At 41.8% G+C, this 16,014-nt stretch overlaps 3 protein-coding genes across 6 annotated transcripts; all 3 read left to right on the top strand.

Moving 5' to 3' along the window:
* The first annotated feature begins 508 nt into the window (after positions 1-508).
* Positions 509-5,042, top strand: LOC134020538 (ankyrin repeat and SOCS box protein 15-like). 2 transcript variants are annotated; one of them, XM_062460680.1, is made up of 10 exons: positions 509-533; positions 657-762; positions 897-949; positions 1,314-1,445; positions 1,814-1,978; positions 2,405-2,650; positions 3,030-3,201; positions 3,397-3,922; positions 4,147-4,300; positions 4,387-5,042. In XM_062460680.1, the coding sequence occupies exons 2-10, from the start codon at positions 662-664 to the stop codon at positions 4,560-4,562; spliced, it is 1,725 nt and encodes a 574-aa protein (XP_062316664.1). In that variant the 5' UTR covers positions 509-533; positions 657-661; the 3' UTR covers positions 4,563-5,042. The 2 variants fall into 2 exon arrangements, with proteins under 2 accessions (XP_062316664.1, XP_062316665.1); XM_062460681.1 differs by lacking the exon at positions 897-949 and having other exon boundaries at positions 1,363-1,445.
* Positions 5,043-5,253: 211 nt separating this feature from the next.
* On the top strand, positions 5,254-10,370 carry LOC134021260 (ankyrin repeat and SOCS box protein 15-like). Of its 3 annotated transcripts, none has more exons than XR_009930485.1 (10): positions 5,254-5,377; positions 5,518-5,623; positions 5,742-5,779; positions 6,219-6,350; positions 6,653-6,811; positions 7,651-7,896; positions 8,036-8,207; positions 8,600-9,134; positions 9,432-9,545; positions 9,645-9,782. XR_009930485.1 is itself a non-coding variant. In XM_062461898.1 (10 exons), exons 2-10 carry the CDS (start codon positions 5,538-5,540, stop codon positions 9,818-9,820), a joined length of 1,698 nt encoding a protein of 565 aa, XP_062317882.1. In that variant the 5' UTR covers positions 5,254-5,377; positions 5,518-5,537; the 3' UTR covers positions 9,821-10,370. The 3 variants fall into 3 exon arrangements, 2 of the variants coding, with proteins under 2 accessions (XP_062317882.1, XP_062317883.1); XM_062461898.1 differs by having other exon boundaries at positions 9,392-9,545; positions 9,645-10,370; XM_062461899.1 differs by having other exon boundaries at positions 9,409-9,545.
* A 1,397-nt stretch (positions 10,371-11,767) lies between these two features.
* On the top strand, positions 11,768-15,151 carry lmod2a (leiomodin 2 (cardiac) a). Its single transcript, XM_062461896.1, has 3 exons — positions 11,768-12,093; positions 12,539-13,843; positions 14,788-15,151. The coding sequence occupies exons 1-3, from the start codon at positions 11,821-11,823 to the stop codon at positions 14,803-14,805; spliced, it is 1,596 nt and encodes a 531-aa protein (XP_062317880.1). The 5' UTR covers positions 11,768-11,820; the 3' UTR covers positions 14,806-15,151.
* The last annotated feature ends 863 nt before the right edge of the window (positions 15,152-16,014 follow it).

The following is a 16,014-nucleotide window of genomic DNA, read 5'->3' as shown; positions in this document are numbered from 1 at the left end:
TACACTTTCACTAGCAGAAAAGAACAAGCAGATAAACAAATGCATGTGTTTTGGGGGTAGGGGGTCCGATCACTAACAACCCTTGCACAGCACCAGCTTGTAAAAAAAGAGGACACACCAAACTTATTTGTATTTGTCATCCATACTATCATACTTCTAGTAAGAAAAATAGATTTCTGTGAGTTATCCATGTCACAATGGGGCTTAATCCATTGCTTGAAACAAAAGCTCAAGGTCTCATGGTGGACTAAGCCAACAAAGAGATGGCTTACAAACACACAACGGCAAAGAAGAATCTACGCTATTTTTGTAAAAAAAAAACAAAAAAAACAACCAGGTGTTTCAAGTCCTCAATTTCAACTCTGCTTTTTCATTTTTGGGGGGTAGCAACATCCACAATAGACAGCTATGATATGTCATTGTTATGCCACAGCTGACATTCCTATAATTTGGCAGTCATGCAGGCAGGTCGAGCCTAAATATAAAAGGCTGTGCCCTGTCTGCCAGTGTGTGACCGGACACATACCTCTAAGGTGAGAAGTCAGATGCAATTTCTGTGTGATTTTGATTTTGGAAAGAGAAACAACCGCTTGGTTAAGAGGTATTTTTCAGTAATATGGCATTCGTTAACCCTGGGATGTGTATTTTTACTCTAGGAGCTATGGAGTCCTATGAGGATACGAGTGAAGATGAACTGACTAGCTATATTATTCAAATGAGTATACAAGAATCTTGTCAGGATGCCTTAAAATCTGATGTCAGGTAAGGAAAGTAGTACTCGCATGCAACAGATGATGGATAGATGATAGTTCTCGCTGTATTTGATGTGTGCCTAAATTCCAGATAAGTAGGAGTATAACTAACCATGTTACGGTGGCTCCATTTACTCCCACAAGCTTAAAGAAAGCAACTGATGAAAATGCGAGAGTTCTGGCTGCAATAGAGAAAGGTAAGTTGTGCAGAAAGGGCCTTTGTTGTCTACCTCTGGGCTCCCCCAATAGTCACAAGGCAAACAGTTGATCTGAGGGATTGCCAAGCATCAGTACTTTGGCAGGCAGATAGCTAAATTAACACAGAGAGATGAGAGGAATGGAGTGTGTGTGTGTGTGTGTGGGGGGGGTGTTTGTGTGTGAGAGAGGTTGAGGAGAGAGGAAAAAGTTATGAATCATGACAGATGGTCAACAAGGCAGTATGATCCACAAAGCTCGATGCCCGTAGAACACTTCAAAGTTACCCTAACTGACGGAGCTGGAAAATAGAGCCGTACCTAAACTTTAAACCGTTTTCTGTCTCCTTCCTCCTCATCTCTGCAGGGGACGTTTGTGTACTCAAAGAGATGCTGCGCCACTCCTTTGCTTTCAGAGAGCTGGACAGCAGGGGTTGGCTGCCTCTCCACAGGGCTGCGTCGCAACCTATACCTGCTGTTCTGGAGACGGTACTGCGAGGTAAGTTGGAAAAATGCTTTCGAAAGTTTTAAATATTTGGCTTAGTTTCACAACTCCATAAATGCTCTGTATGCTTTTTGTTCACGTAATATTACATGGTAGAACTTTCTTGTTGTTGCTAATAGTGCACAACACTGTTCTGGGGACAATTGGTGATTGATGCCCATTTTGGAAGAATTTAAACAACAGTGCCTGGAATTCACCCAAATCTTTTAGTATCAGATTTGTAGCTCAGTGCTACAAATCTGCCATCTATAGAGGTCAGTCAGTGATTTAAGTAGAACAGTGACCGGCCAGGATACCACCCATGACGGTAGATCATAAATGAACTTCCAGAATTCCCCCTCTGACCTTCAGATGTTTTTCAGTGGCTTCACATGGGCTGACGCTGGAAGAGAGGACAACATTAGGGGGGGAGACAGCCCTGACTCTGGCAGCCAAAGCCGGCCTGGTGGAGAATGTTAAGACTCTGTTGGAGCATGGTGCTTCTCCACACAACACCAACAGCAACAATGAGTCACCTCTAATGTTAGGTAATGCCGTTTAACGAGAACCAACAGTCAACTTCTGAACTCTATAAACCATGGTTGTATTCCAGTGGCACAGGTACTAAGTCACACAAAACAACAAATAAAGACAGGTGAAATGGGACTAGTTCATTAACTCACAATTAGTTTCCTAAATCTGAGTTTAGAAAAACATATTATTTGCCTCTACATAACCAAAACCCCAATGTTTGAATAACAACTTTAACTTATCTTTCTTTCACTCTCTGAAGTACGACTCCCCACACTGTGTGAACTTTAAGAAGTCGCAGCCTCAATGAATTCTATGCTAATTTTACACCACTGAGAATCTCAAACAAAATCCACCATCAATGAATGACAAAGGAGAGCACTACTAATGATCAACAAATTAAATGTACATCAATGAAAGGCTTTTTTTTTTCTCTGATTAAGCTGTTCGTGCCGGGTCCTACGAAATGGCGTACACGATGATTGCCCGGGGAGCGTGGGTAGAGGAGGTGTGTCGGAAGCAGTGGACGGCCATGCACGAGGCAGCGAAGGTGGGCAGCTCCGAGATGATCCTGCTGCTCATCCGACACGGAGGCCGCGCCAACCAGAAGGACTTCCACGGAGTGACGCCGTTATCTGTGGCGGCCGATTGCGGACACCTTCACATTATAGAGATCCTGCTGCACCATGGTATGTGACAACAGCTTCACGGTCAAATAGAAGTGCTTCAGTTGGTGTGACGAATTCAGTGTCATACCAAATGTGTTTAGTTTACTGAACTTAAGCTTCTGCAGCGGGGGAATGACTTTAGGAATGCAGATGCAAGTCCTTAGGTCTTGGGCAAGGTACTTTGGCTGAATGAACGTGTTCATTGAATCACATCCCTCCCTGACATATAGCATCACCCGGCTAAAGACATTTTAATGGGATCAGTTTTGATGAGAGGTTGAAGTGCAGGGACCCTTTTTCGAATAACCTTTCTCATTGAATTACCTATGACCAAGACTGTTATTTCTAACGAGAGATTAATGTGATGTACAGGAACGTGTTTGAATTTGTCTCCCAACAGGAAGTAAAGTCAACTCCCAGGCCTTGAACGGGGAAAGTATTCTTACAGATGCAGCTGGATCAGGAAACCCAGACTGTGTTCAACTTCTCTTACAAAACGGTGCCGACCCAAATCTCGCCAGTGGATCCGGACATCTGCCTATTCACAAGGCAGCCTTTCAGGGCCACTATGAGTGAGTGTTGTATGTCGACAACTGCTATCACCCATAATGTATTAAGACAGTCAGTTGTGGCGGGACACAATCCAAGAAACTTTAACCCAGACCTTAGTCCCTAACAATCCTGCTTCATTACATCCAACATAACTGACACATCATCACATCATCTGTAGAACTGTTCAACAAGTCTCCGGATTTTCTCGTCCACAGTGTCTTGAACATATTGATACCCCTCACCACCAAAAAGGCATTGAAACAGTCCGGACAGAGTCCTGTTCACTCTGCAGCCGATGGAGGTCACAGCAAATGTCTGGAGCTCCTCATCGCCCACGACTACGACATCAATGCCAGCATGAACACGCGCAACTCGGAGAACTACACAGATCTGAGAAAAAGCGCGCTGTATTTCGCTGTCTCCAACGGGGACGTGACTAGCACTGAGGTGCTGCTGAACGCCGGTGCCAAGCCTAACCTGGACCCTCTGAACTGCCTTCTGGTGGCAGTGAGAGCAGGGTGGTACCAGATTGTCAAAATGCTGCTTGACAAACGGGCAGACGTCAACTGTTACTTCACGGTGGTCAGTGACACCGTGTTTCCCACTGCCCTGCAGTACTGCCTAAGGGACGAGATGATGATGCGTCTCCTGCTCAACAAAGGCTACAATGCTGAGGCATGTTTCAGATGTAACCATGACAACCTCTCTGGTACTGTTGGGCCTGACATGGAAAGAATTCCTGTGAGTTGTTCTGACTATTTGTGATGAAAAGATAAGTAACTAGTGTCAGCGTTTTCTTAGCAGACAGGAGACTAGCTATTCCTTAGTTACTGTAGATGGAATTTCTTTTGGGATCAATAAAGGGATTTAAGGGAATTAAACTTGATAGATAAACTATATTGTTAAACCATGTTGCTGCCAGCCAAAATAGAACATGCTTTGAAAGTTACTTTTCCTTTCTACAGTTTTGTGAATTTATGAGCCTTTGTTGCCTGATGCACCTGGCTGGACGTGTGGTGAGGATTCTATTGGATTATGTCAGTCACGTACCCATCTGTTTAAAGCTCAGACTTATTCTGGAGAAGCAGCAGGAGTGGCCAGAAATATGTGACATTCATGGTGAGTTGTGAAATTATGTGAGAACAATCTCTCTGTACTTGGCTGAGGTATTTATCAATTAAAATGTTTTTTGACCTTTGACCCAGGGAACCCTCGACCACTCAAGCACCTGTGCCGACTGCAGATCAGGAGGCGGATGACCCTCAAAAGACTTAATGACCCAAGAATCATGAACTCTGACCTTTTCCCTCCCGGCCTCAGGAACTTTCTTTTGTACAAAGAGCTTGATTTGTATTGCCAAACGGCTGAATTTATGATGTAAAAGGGAAAGAGATGAGTATTAACTGTCCATAATGCCAGCATGTATGCTGTTTGTATTTGCTTGAATTACTGATGTTAAATGAATGCATCATATCATAATTTTTTATAAGTATGTTCTTTTCATGTATTTTAGAGTGTGGATACATTTTTCCATGTCCCTTTACGTAAATATTTGGTTTTTGATAAATACATATTTCTGCATGTTTTTTAAAAGCACAAATGGACAGTACAGATTTTCAATGTGATTTACAGATTTGTCAGCCTGTAGCTCTGCCACGTTCATAGATATCGAAGACCATGTGTTTTGTATCCGCACTCAAGTCTGTGTAATGAATTATCTTGTGTCATATGACACTTTCATCACCTATACCAAAGTAGTATTGAAAACTGTTTCAAATTTTTTCCTCACAAATTATGTCTTTCCCTTAATCCAGTTCACTGAGTCTGCCAACGGATATATTCTTACTGCAAACAATTTCCAGCAAACTAATGGAATGAATATTCATAAAAATGTCTCTGTAATTACCTTTGTCATTAGAACATATATATCGCTTACACAACTACACACTGCTTTAATGTTATGGTATGGTCTGCATGCTAAATACACAGTTATAACCACAGCAGGTGAGAGCTAAAAATAGCATGAGTATATGTGAAGTGTCAGTAGCAGAGGGGTTGTTCAGTTCAGACATGATAATATCCCTACAGTCTGACTGTTCGGTGTAGCTGTGTACAATACGTGACTTTAACTGACCAATATTTCAGAGATTCAAAGCAACAAGTTGACATCCCTGACATTTTCTGCAAACCAATCAAGTAAGACATGAATGGATGTTTCTGTTGAGTGCCAAAGCTATTTACATTGTATTGCAAAGTCTACAGTACGATATTTAAAGCAAAGATTTAAGTGGGCCATGCACAGCCTAATCATGCTCATACTCTATATTTACTCTAAGAAATAAATCCTACTGATGACATGGATGAAGACCAGCTTCTACACTATTCCATCCAGTTGAGCATTCATGAGTCTTGTCAGAAAGAATATCTTTCAACATTAGAGAGGTAAAGTGGGTGGGACAAAAAAGGTTGCAAATTGACTCAGGGCACAGCTTCATTTTGCTTACATGATAATGATAATTCACTTTGCACAATGTCATTTGTTTTGATACTTGAATTCAAGCAATGACCATCTGAAGATCTTGAAGGCCATTGAGCAAGGTAAATCTATTATTATAGATCTCATATTACAAGTTGTTTACATACATTGGGCAATGGGTGCCTACATGTAAAGGAAGCACCATCACAGTTTGGACTACTTTGTATTCTTATTCTTGCATCAACAAATGTGTTTTAATTTCAAGAATTGACAGTTCATGCATACATAATTTGTTGCCTTAATCGCATGCATTGAAATGACACATTTTAGAGATTTTACCAAAAATGAAAACATAAAAACTATTACCATTGTGTTCTGTGTTAATAAACAATTTCCATTTGGTTCCATTTTGTACCATACATGTTTTACCTGTATCAGCCTGATGGAATATCTCACAAAAGTGAATAAAGATTATATGTATTATATCATACTGACACCTGTGGACCACCCATTCCCCAGTTGGAAAATGTAATCATTTTATTTGGCCCATTTCCATCCCAGGTGATATATTCGCTTTACAGGAACTATCAGAATTCCCAGCTGGCTTTGGAAAAACAGATGACCGAGGCTGGTTCCCTATCCACAAGGCAGCGGCCCAACCCCTGATCCAGGTGCTGGAGATCGTTTTGTTCGGTGAGAGCACCAAAAACATATGAGGTCCATTTCCCATGAGGGTTACACATACCTCAAAAAACCTACAAACACAAAGATGGATGCTAAACTAAACTCATATCAAGTGAAGGTTGGGCCTCTGACTGCCAAATGAAACATGACCTATTTGAATTGACCAATGTAAGCCCAAACAAAAAAATTGCAATGTCTCATTATGGGTGTTAGTATCGATATGTTTTGATGTGGGAGAGATACGGGGATATTTCAATAAGAAATCATTTGAAATGTTATCAATCAATCAGAGTAACTTTGCTATCTGCCAGCTTCTTGTAGGCTAACTCTGGAGGAGAGGACGACAGAAGGGGAGACGTTGCTAACGCTAGCTGCTAAAGCTGGTCTAGTTGAGAATGTGAAAATGCTTGTAGAACATGGAGTGTGTCCGAACAACACCAACGCCAAGAATGAGTCGCCATTAGTATTAGGTGTGTATCATACAGGTATTTGACCGCTCCAAGCGAAGTGAAGACACAATGAAATAATAGCCTATTAGCCCAAGGGTTGGGTAGGTTACTTTTTCAATGTAATCCGTTACAGTTACTAGTTACCCATCCCCAATTGTAATCAGTAACGTAACTTTTGGATTACCCAGACTCAGTAATGTAATCTGATTACTTTCCATTACTTTTGGATTACTTTCAAAACCTAGTTTAACCAGTTGACGTTTGTTTACTTAACCTGGAACTACTTTGGAAATTGATGGTTTCAACACCAGGAGAAAAATGCAGTGTGTTGGTGCGACATGATGTATGCGATTGCGTTTGACTTTGTTAGGCAGCCATGTTCAAAGCTTTAACAAGCTAGCGTGTCTGTTAAGCAAATCTGAAACGTCACCGAGAAAATGGCCAATGATAAAACAGCCAATTTTGCAATTAACAGGATACATTTTTTTTTAAGAAAATCGACTACTCCCAAATGTAAAAGTATCTCTAAGTAATTCTCAATATTTTTCAAAAGTATCTGTAATCCGATTACATTTTTCTGCCAGTAAAGTAACGGATTACAGTTACAATTATTTTGTAATCAGATTACAGTAATCCGATTACTTGTAATCCGTTACTCCCCAACCCTGATTAGGCCTAGCGATTATCTCTGAAGATTTAAAAAGATGAGTTTTGCAGTAATCGTGTGGCCTGATGCATAAAAAACATGGTAGACTACACTATCTTTGTTAACAATTAAATATATTAGTCCAAGTATACAGCTATTTTGGTCAGAATATCCAAATTAGCTATTCATATTTCATCTTATTTCAACCATGCAGCCGTTAGATCAGGATCATACGAAATGGCTTCTGCGCTTATTACAAGAGGGGCGCGGGTGGAGCAGGTGTGTCAGAAGAAGTGGACGGCCACTCATGAGGCTGCCATGGTGGGTTGCACTGAAATTATGGAGCTGCTATTAGACCATGGAGGCCATGTCAGCGAGACAGACCAGCACGGAGTTACTCCACTAGGGATCGCAGCAGAGTACGCCCACGCGGAGGTTCTCAAACTCCTCATTAAACATGGTGAGAAGCCATTAGCATTTAACAAAAGTCTTACATTTACACGTTTCCGCAATTAAGCCTACCATTCAGGACATGGCATGCAAATATTCTTTTTCGGTCTGAGTATATTAAAAGTTGCATTTCCCCGCCACACATGGAGGGGGCGATGTGAACGCGCAGGCCCCCAATGGAGACAGTGTTCTGTACGACGCTGCTGGATCTGGGAATCCAGACTGTATAGACCTCCTGCTACAGCATGGAGCCAATCCCAACATCCCCAGTCTATGCTCACAGTTACCTCTTCACCGAGCAGCCTATGAAGGGCATTACCTGTGAGTACATACCTAATCATTATTGTCATGAATTAAAGGGACAGTTCAACATTTTAAACATTTAGCATGTTTTCTTTTCCAATTGGCTTCACTGCAGACCGCGTTTTCAAATCCGCCATATGGCTTGAGATCATCTAAACTCAGCAAAAGCAACTCGATAGAAGTCAAGGAGGCCCAATTTGGTAAATGTCAGGGAGATGTTTTTTTATGATTTTCCTAAAATGTTGAACTTTGTAGGCCTACTTGTAGGTTCCAATGTGTAAATAAAAGGTAGAAATGTTTGGGGGCCTTTTAGAGTCTGGGCTGTGAAGTGAACATTTAGAAAGGGGGTTTAGAATTGTATTGGCTCTAAATAAGATATTTTGTTGAGAACTAAACATGTTCTCCATCAGGGCACTGAGAACCCTAATCCCTAAAACCACACGAAGAGCCATTAGGTTGTCAGGACAAAGTCCTGTTCACTCTGCATCAGACGGAGGCCATGTTCAGTGTCTGGAGCTACTGGTGGAGAAGGGTTTCGATGTCAACACCGTCCTCGAATCTCACATCTCTGAAAACTACGGAGACATGAGAAGAACCGCGTTGTACTTTGCGGTCTCCAATGGAGACGTGACTTGCACAAAAATGCTGCTGAACAAAGGAGCCAAATCTGACCTGGATCCCCTACGCTGCCTCTTAGTGGCTGTCAGAGCCAGGCGGTATGAGATAGTGAAGCTTCTACTGGCCAAACGGGCAGACGTCAACTGTTACTTCACGGTGGTCAGCGACACCGTGTTTCCCACCGCCCTGCAGTACTGCCTGAGTGACGAGATGATGATGCGTCTCCTGCTTAACAACGGCTACGACGCAGAGACATGTTTTGATTGTAACCATGGAGACAACCTGGACTACGTAGAGGAGTCTGGGCACAGAGACGAAAAAGTTCCTGTAAGTTCCTGGTAGCCATGGGAGTGTGAGGTAATGAGGTGATATGCTGTTGATTGACCTTTGGTCTGAAGGCTTCAACAACACCGTTGTTGGCTTGCAGGTGTTATGATACATTGTAATTACTGTAAATAAGAGTCAATCTCCAAAATGGAACAAAAGGTTATCCATCACCTGACCTCATGTCTAACTGCCACTGTGTTTGTCTGACATTTATGACTTTGGTATCACGTGTCTCTGTTGTCATCTCTGTCATCCAGCTCTGTGATTTCATCAGTGTTTCCTGGCTGGTGCATCTAGCTGGCAGGGCGGTGTGGATCCTTCTAGACTATGTCTGTCTCGTGCCACTCTGTACCAAACTGAAACAGATCCTGGCTAAGCACAAAGAGTGGCCTCAGATATGCAACATATTGGGTGAGAAATAAAATGATCTATCATGTTTGTTAGCTTTGTTTATATATATTTTTCTAATCTATACTAATCTTTTGCTTGGTAAACACCTCTGACAAACAGGGAACCCCCGTTCTTTATCACACCTGTGCCGACTAATCATCAGGAAGCAGATTACCCCAAAAAGACTGGCTGACCCCAACATCATGGCCTCCGCCCCCTTCCCACCTAGACTGAGAGACTACCTCCTGTACAAGGAGCAAGATTTATATGGCAAGATTATCTGTATTGAAAACTGAAAATCCAAAACACTGCTGACTAAACAGAGGTTACTTCATGTTTTTGAGCGCATATTACCTGTCACTTTCCATTAAAATGTAGATCCACCATTGTAAAGAGTCACAGAGGTAGAAAGGGGATATGCTAAAATAATGTATGTCATGCTTGACAGCTTGTGATTAGTAACTGAGATGTATCTAGTCATGCTTTTCAAATGATTGACAATTGTCATGGTCCATATCCATGTTTTAGATGTTAAGGGATATTGAAAGGTCTGTCATTTAAGGCCTAATGTCTAAACCCTGTTTCAGTCCGGTCAAATGTTGAAGAATGGGACAACCTTGCATGGAGCTTATACGTTTATTATTCCACTGAAAGAGACATAACCAGCTACTGTAGATTTGCTCCTAAGACATACAAAAGTAAATTAAATCTAAATGAAGAATGTTTTATAATTTAACATGTATTTATTTTGTGTATTGACATTGAGACCTAAGCCCTTTTTTTCAGATGAGCCCTGTAATAAAACATTTTAAAGAAGCATTTAAAGAAAATACAAGTTGTTTTACTGTAATTAAGTCTAAAACATAAGGTTTCTACACAGACACAAAAAAGTGTGTGTGTAGTTTTTTTTACTGTTAACCGTCCCTTTAACAACCGTTATTCCTATGCTCCTCAATGAAACATGCTGTTAGCCAACAAATGGAGTTCAACACTGACTACTACCATGTGAGTGCTGTGAACCTCCACAGCACTTCAGTTTAGTGGCTTGACCTGCATTCCTAAAGAGAGATAATTAAAGTAGGTCATCTTTATAAAAATAACCTTATGGCCTGCATCAACAACAAACATGCCCTCAGCTGTCAATGGAAAACATCTGACTTCCATCAACAGACTTCCCAAATAAGTTGTGACACTGCATATAAATTATTTGAAAGAAAGTGCCTTGAGTCTGATGCACACAGACATTTTTGTAAAAAACAAACAGTCTCTTAAAATCTAATATGTGATTTAATATGAAACATTAAACATGTAAAAAACAAATATGTTTTCAGATACACAGATACACAGAATACATGCCAAGACAGTCCCCCTGATTTCCACTAGAGAGCAATGTTATCACCAAACAAGACAAAGTTAGTTGAAACTTAAATCTTGTTCACTTGTCCTGAATCAGATTTAAAAGAGGCACAAATATCTTCCCTTCTGGTACAACCCACAGAAGTTACCTAGATTCATTTAACATGTCTCTCAGAGTTGGCATAGCTTGTGTTTGAAGCTCACTTCAGATCAAACTGGTCAACAAGCATATCTGTAAGGCTATTATGGTAACTTAATCGTGCTAACCCTGTATTTAAAAAGATCATGTTCAAATGAATGACATGGCATGATACAGCAAAACTTTGTGATGCTGTCCCCCATAGCGCCATTAGATAATGCTTCAACAACCTTCAAAACACTAATTCTCCTGTTTCTAATTTTGTACTACTTGTACTTGTGTAGCACACAAGACACTAAAGTAAGCTGTCTTGATAAATGACATTTCTGTACTGGACACTATACTCAAGCATCTCTTTCCCACTTGGAAAATAAGTGTTTACAGTACATAGCAGCATGATAAACCTATGCAGTATGTCCTGACATTATGTAACACTATCAAGCTCCATCTTTGATGTGTCCCCCAGGCTTTGTTGGGCTCATTTCTTGGTAGGCACAAGCTTGCCACAGGTCTCCCAACTGACACTAAGTGGGCTTCACATTCCTCCTGTAAACCTCTAATTGACCCCCCCCCCCACCCTAAAAAAAGACAAGAACGTCACTGGAAGGCACTTGGTTGCCCCCCAACCTTCATCCCCCCCTCCCTTAAAGGCTCCTCTGGAAGCTAAAGAAGATTAGATGCACAAGAGCTCTTGCTGTCTCTTTCCAAACCACTCAAACTGTATCAGCTCCCTGGTCTCACACTTAAACGACTCCCTTTCAGGCTTCATTAAAGCAGGTGGAAGACTCCAAAAGTCCGACCATGAGTACCTTTGGGTACCACAAGGAGCTGGGAAGATACGAGGAGGTGGACGAAGAAGAGCTGCTGGCCACCTTGACTTCTGAGGAACTCCAGGAACTGGAGAGCGAATTGGCCGACATCGACCCTGACGACAACGTCCCGATTGGGCTGAGGCAGAAAGACCAGACAGCTAAGACTCCGATAGGCACCTTCAGTAGGGTGGCACTACTGAAATACTTTGAGGATGAGACTCTGAAGCTGTTGGATGGGAATTCAGAATCATGTGCTCAACAGGTGAGTAAGGGTAGATGAGGATGAAGTGAGCAGGAATTAACAAGAATAAATATTATTATTATAGTTCTTAAATACAAGTTAAGTACATATATATATTAGGGATCTTAAAACAAAACAACACTTGGAGTTATGAAATGGTGAAAATTTGACAAAATGTCTTAAATGTTAAATAATCTGACACATAAAAAAAATGTAAAACACTAACAAAATATACTGTTAAATCTCACTGTTTAGCATAGTACAGTAACAAAGTCAACTTTGACAGAAGTCACATTCACATAATGGATCCCACAAGGTGAACAGTACTAACCACAAATGCTTGCACATGGGTAAATAGGAAAAAAAAGTATTTAAAAAATGTTGTCAGAGAAATACCAACTCTAAGGATTTTGTGTGAGAGTAAGTGAGTGAGGGCACAAGCACATGTTTCACCCTGTGAATGCAGGAAAGCAAGGAGGAGGAGGAACCATCAGATAAAAGTGAAAGGGAATGTGGAACACAGAGTGACAGCAACATCACTGGGTCCAAGGACAATGAAGAGAACAACAAAGGCCTAACTGATGGAGGGGGTGCCAAAGATGAGGAAAATGATGAAGAGAAGAAAGACAAGTGCAAAAAGGAGCCTTTTCCAACATCGGACAGATGTGGTACGAATGCCGACGTCCCATGCGGGAATCCAGAGAAAGGACTTTGCAAGAAAGACTTGGGGACCGAAACCACAGACCTCAACCTTAACGCAACCTCGGACAGGCTGAGTGGGAACCCCATCGTGATCGACGAGGCCCTGGAACAGATCCTTCACGACGATCCCGCCATGACGGAGCTCAACCTCAACAACATCGAAGACATCTCCCAAGAGACCCTGTTGCGCTTTGCGGAAGCCCTGAGCGCCAACACGCACGTGCAGGTCTTCAGCCTCGCAAACACCCACGCCGACGACCGCGTGGCCTTCGCCATCTCAAAGATGCTGCGGGAAAACCGCTCCGTCACCAACCTCAACGTCGAGTCGAACTTTGTATCTGGCCGAGGCCTCTTGGCCCTGTTGGCATCTCTCCAACACAACAGGACTATCGTCGAGCTACGCTTCCACAACCAGAGGCACATCTGCGGGGGCCAGGTGGAGATGGAGATGGTGCAGCTCTTGAGAGACAACACCACTTTGCTGAAGCTGGGGTACCAGTTCGACCTACCCGGCCCAAGGATGACGGCCACCAGCATCCTGACCCGCAACCAGGACAGACAGAGGCAGAGGAGACTGCGACAGCAAAGGGAACAAGGCCTTCCAGAATTACCAGTCACAAAACAGGCAGTTGCCAACCCTACAGGCCAAGTGTCCGGTTCCAAACCTAAAAACAGGTCGAACCAGACATTAGATGAGTGCCCTCAAAAACTGACACGTAACCACCTCACCTCAAACAAGGTCCTCCCTCCTCCTCCGCCTCCCCCTCCCCCATCAACTTCTTCAGAGAAGAACAAACCAACCAGGAAGATTGCGGATATGATAAAACAGCACGAAGGTTCGAACGGGGTGAAGGGTCAGCCGGGTCCGAAGAAATCCAAATCCAAAAAGGGCAAAAACGGCTCCAACGAAAAGGAGAGCACCGACATCCTAAAGGAGCTGAGGAATTCCCTGAAGCCTTCCCTGCGGAAGAGGAAAGATGACCCCTGCTGTCCCCTGGCACCCCAGAGGTCTGGCAGAGACGACCTCATGGAGGCCATTCGTGGGAGCAGCATACGATCTCTCAAAAGAGTAAGCATAGCATGTGTACGGCTAATTGTGACTGACAAATACATTTAAGGGGCATACGTTTTTGTCAACACTTTTTTTTGTAGAACTGCAAACAGGCAAACAAAGGCTTTGAGGACAGTCAATTAAAAGGTGTCAGTCTGCACTGTATTTAAACATAGATGGGTTCTCTTCTAAACTCTTCCAAAAGTAATTAAACCTCCTACGTGGAAACACTGCTATTATTGGATGACAGCCCTCACAACCCTGCGAATTCTTCCCACTTAGAGAAGTTATTTATAGATGGACATTTTCACCCCTGGCCGATATGACAAATGGCTTGGAGCATGGATGCACGAGAATGATATCACGGCAACCTAATAAACAAACTGGAGGGTAGATACCCCAGTAGGCAGTCAGCAGTGCAGTTGAAGGGGAGTTACAAAACAAATAGGGCCTCACTAACCTATATCAGCTCACATGAACGTTTCCTTTTAAATTGCAAAACATTCACTAGTTACATATATACAACATTAATGTGTGTATACGAGTGTGTGTGTGCATAAACCCTTATCCTTTAAAATGTTTTACAAGCATCACAAGCATCATAAACAAAGATACTATCAGCACAACTGTGAATGAGATGACAGAGGCTAGCAGCAGGAGCTTGCTCTGTGCGATGGAAAAACATGAATAACTGGTCAAGCATGTACTGGTAGGTCTCCCAGCAGATTATGTGTGAACTTAAACTGACCTCCATCACAATTATCACTGCTTAAGAACAACTGCTGGTATGCCAGGCTATATCTCTCACCATGCCAAATGTCTTGCTCTTTCACGTGTTCTCTCTTGAGGTTTCTCAGGACCAAAATATCCACCTACTCATCTACTTATCTACGATAAGATTATATCTGTCCTTGTTTAGTTGTCGATCAGTGATATGAAGAATAACATCTTTCTCCCAATAGGTGAATGTCCAAAAGTGACCATCTCTCAAATTGACGGGATTGATGGTCCTCTCGGACAAAGCAAAGGATGTTTATCTCAAGACAAGAAAATCTTCTGCACAATTGCTCACCAACATTAAACTGTATTTATTTTTGTGATATGAGACCTTTGTTACACTTTTTGGCTAAGTATTTGTATTAATCCAACTTACATGATGACTTCTTACAATTCATAACTAAATAATGTAATTTAAAACTAAATATTTTAATGTTATTAACACAATAATATACAAGTAGGATTGTATCTACTGTGTAATTTGTAAAAACATTATGTGGTGTGCAGAGGACCATAAGATATTGGATTGCATATGACTTCTGTATTAAATTGTTTGCTACTTTGATAACCAGGCTGCAGTCGGACTGTATGGGAGAATGGGGTCAAAGCCATGGGGACAGAGCCAGAGAAATGGTCCTTTCACAGACAGTTTTCAACACAAAATCACGTCTTGAAAATACTGAATTAAAATAAACAATAGTTTAGAATATTGTTGTAACAACAGTTATGTAATGCTTATGACAGCACATGGCTGGTTTAACCCCGTTAATCATCTGTGTTATTATTATCTGCCAGCTTTAAGCAACACCTGGTCCTTGGTGTCAATCGTTATCAAAACAACGGCAAAGACCCTCTTACATCGCAGTATTTGCAACTACAAACTGGCATAATTGCAGCTCATCAAGGATCCTAAAGATAAACTTCAATTCATACACTCAGAACAGCAATGGCTGGGAACAAAATGACAAAGTGTTAGTACTATCTGTAACCGAATTGCTTCTAATCCAGCGTTGTCACGTTGTGTCTGTCTTGGATAGGATCCTAATTCCTAACTTTGTTTTGCAGCTGTTCAGAGCAAACACGCTTCCCACTGGAGAAACTTCCATTAAATGTCTCTCTAGTGTGAGAGAGCGCGCCCTTTCAGAGAAATGTCATCCATTATTAATTGTGGAAAATGACATTTTTATTTTAGCTGAGACTAAGATGAAACAGAAAAATACAAGACATATTGTGACAGTAAACGTCATGTATAACACCCTACTGGAAAAGTTATGAAAGAATGGATTGCTATTAGGGTGTCACTCAAAGTAGCACTGCACGGTGTAGTGTAATTATCTATAGATGTGAAAATTATCACCACCCTCTCAAATCTAATTTAACAAAGAACAATTAAGATTTCAATTAGTCCTAGG

Source organism: Osmerus eperlanus, chromosome 5 (assembly GCF_963692335.1).
Source record: "Osmerus eperlanus chromosome 5, fOsmEpe2.1, whole genome shotgun sequence".
Lineage (NCBI taxonomy): Eukaryota > Metazoa > Chordata > Actinopteri > Osmeriformes > Osmeridae > Osmerus > Osmerus eperlanus.
Note: the sequence above shows the minus strand (reverse complement) of the source record. Positions and strands in the feature narration are given on the sequence as shown.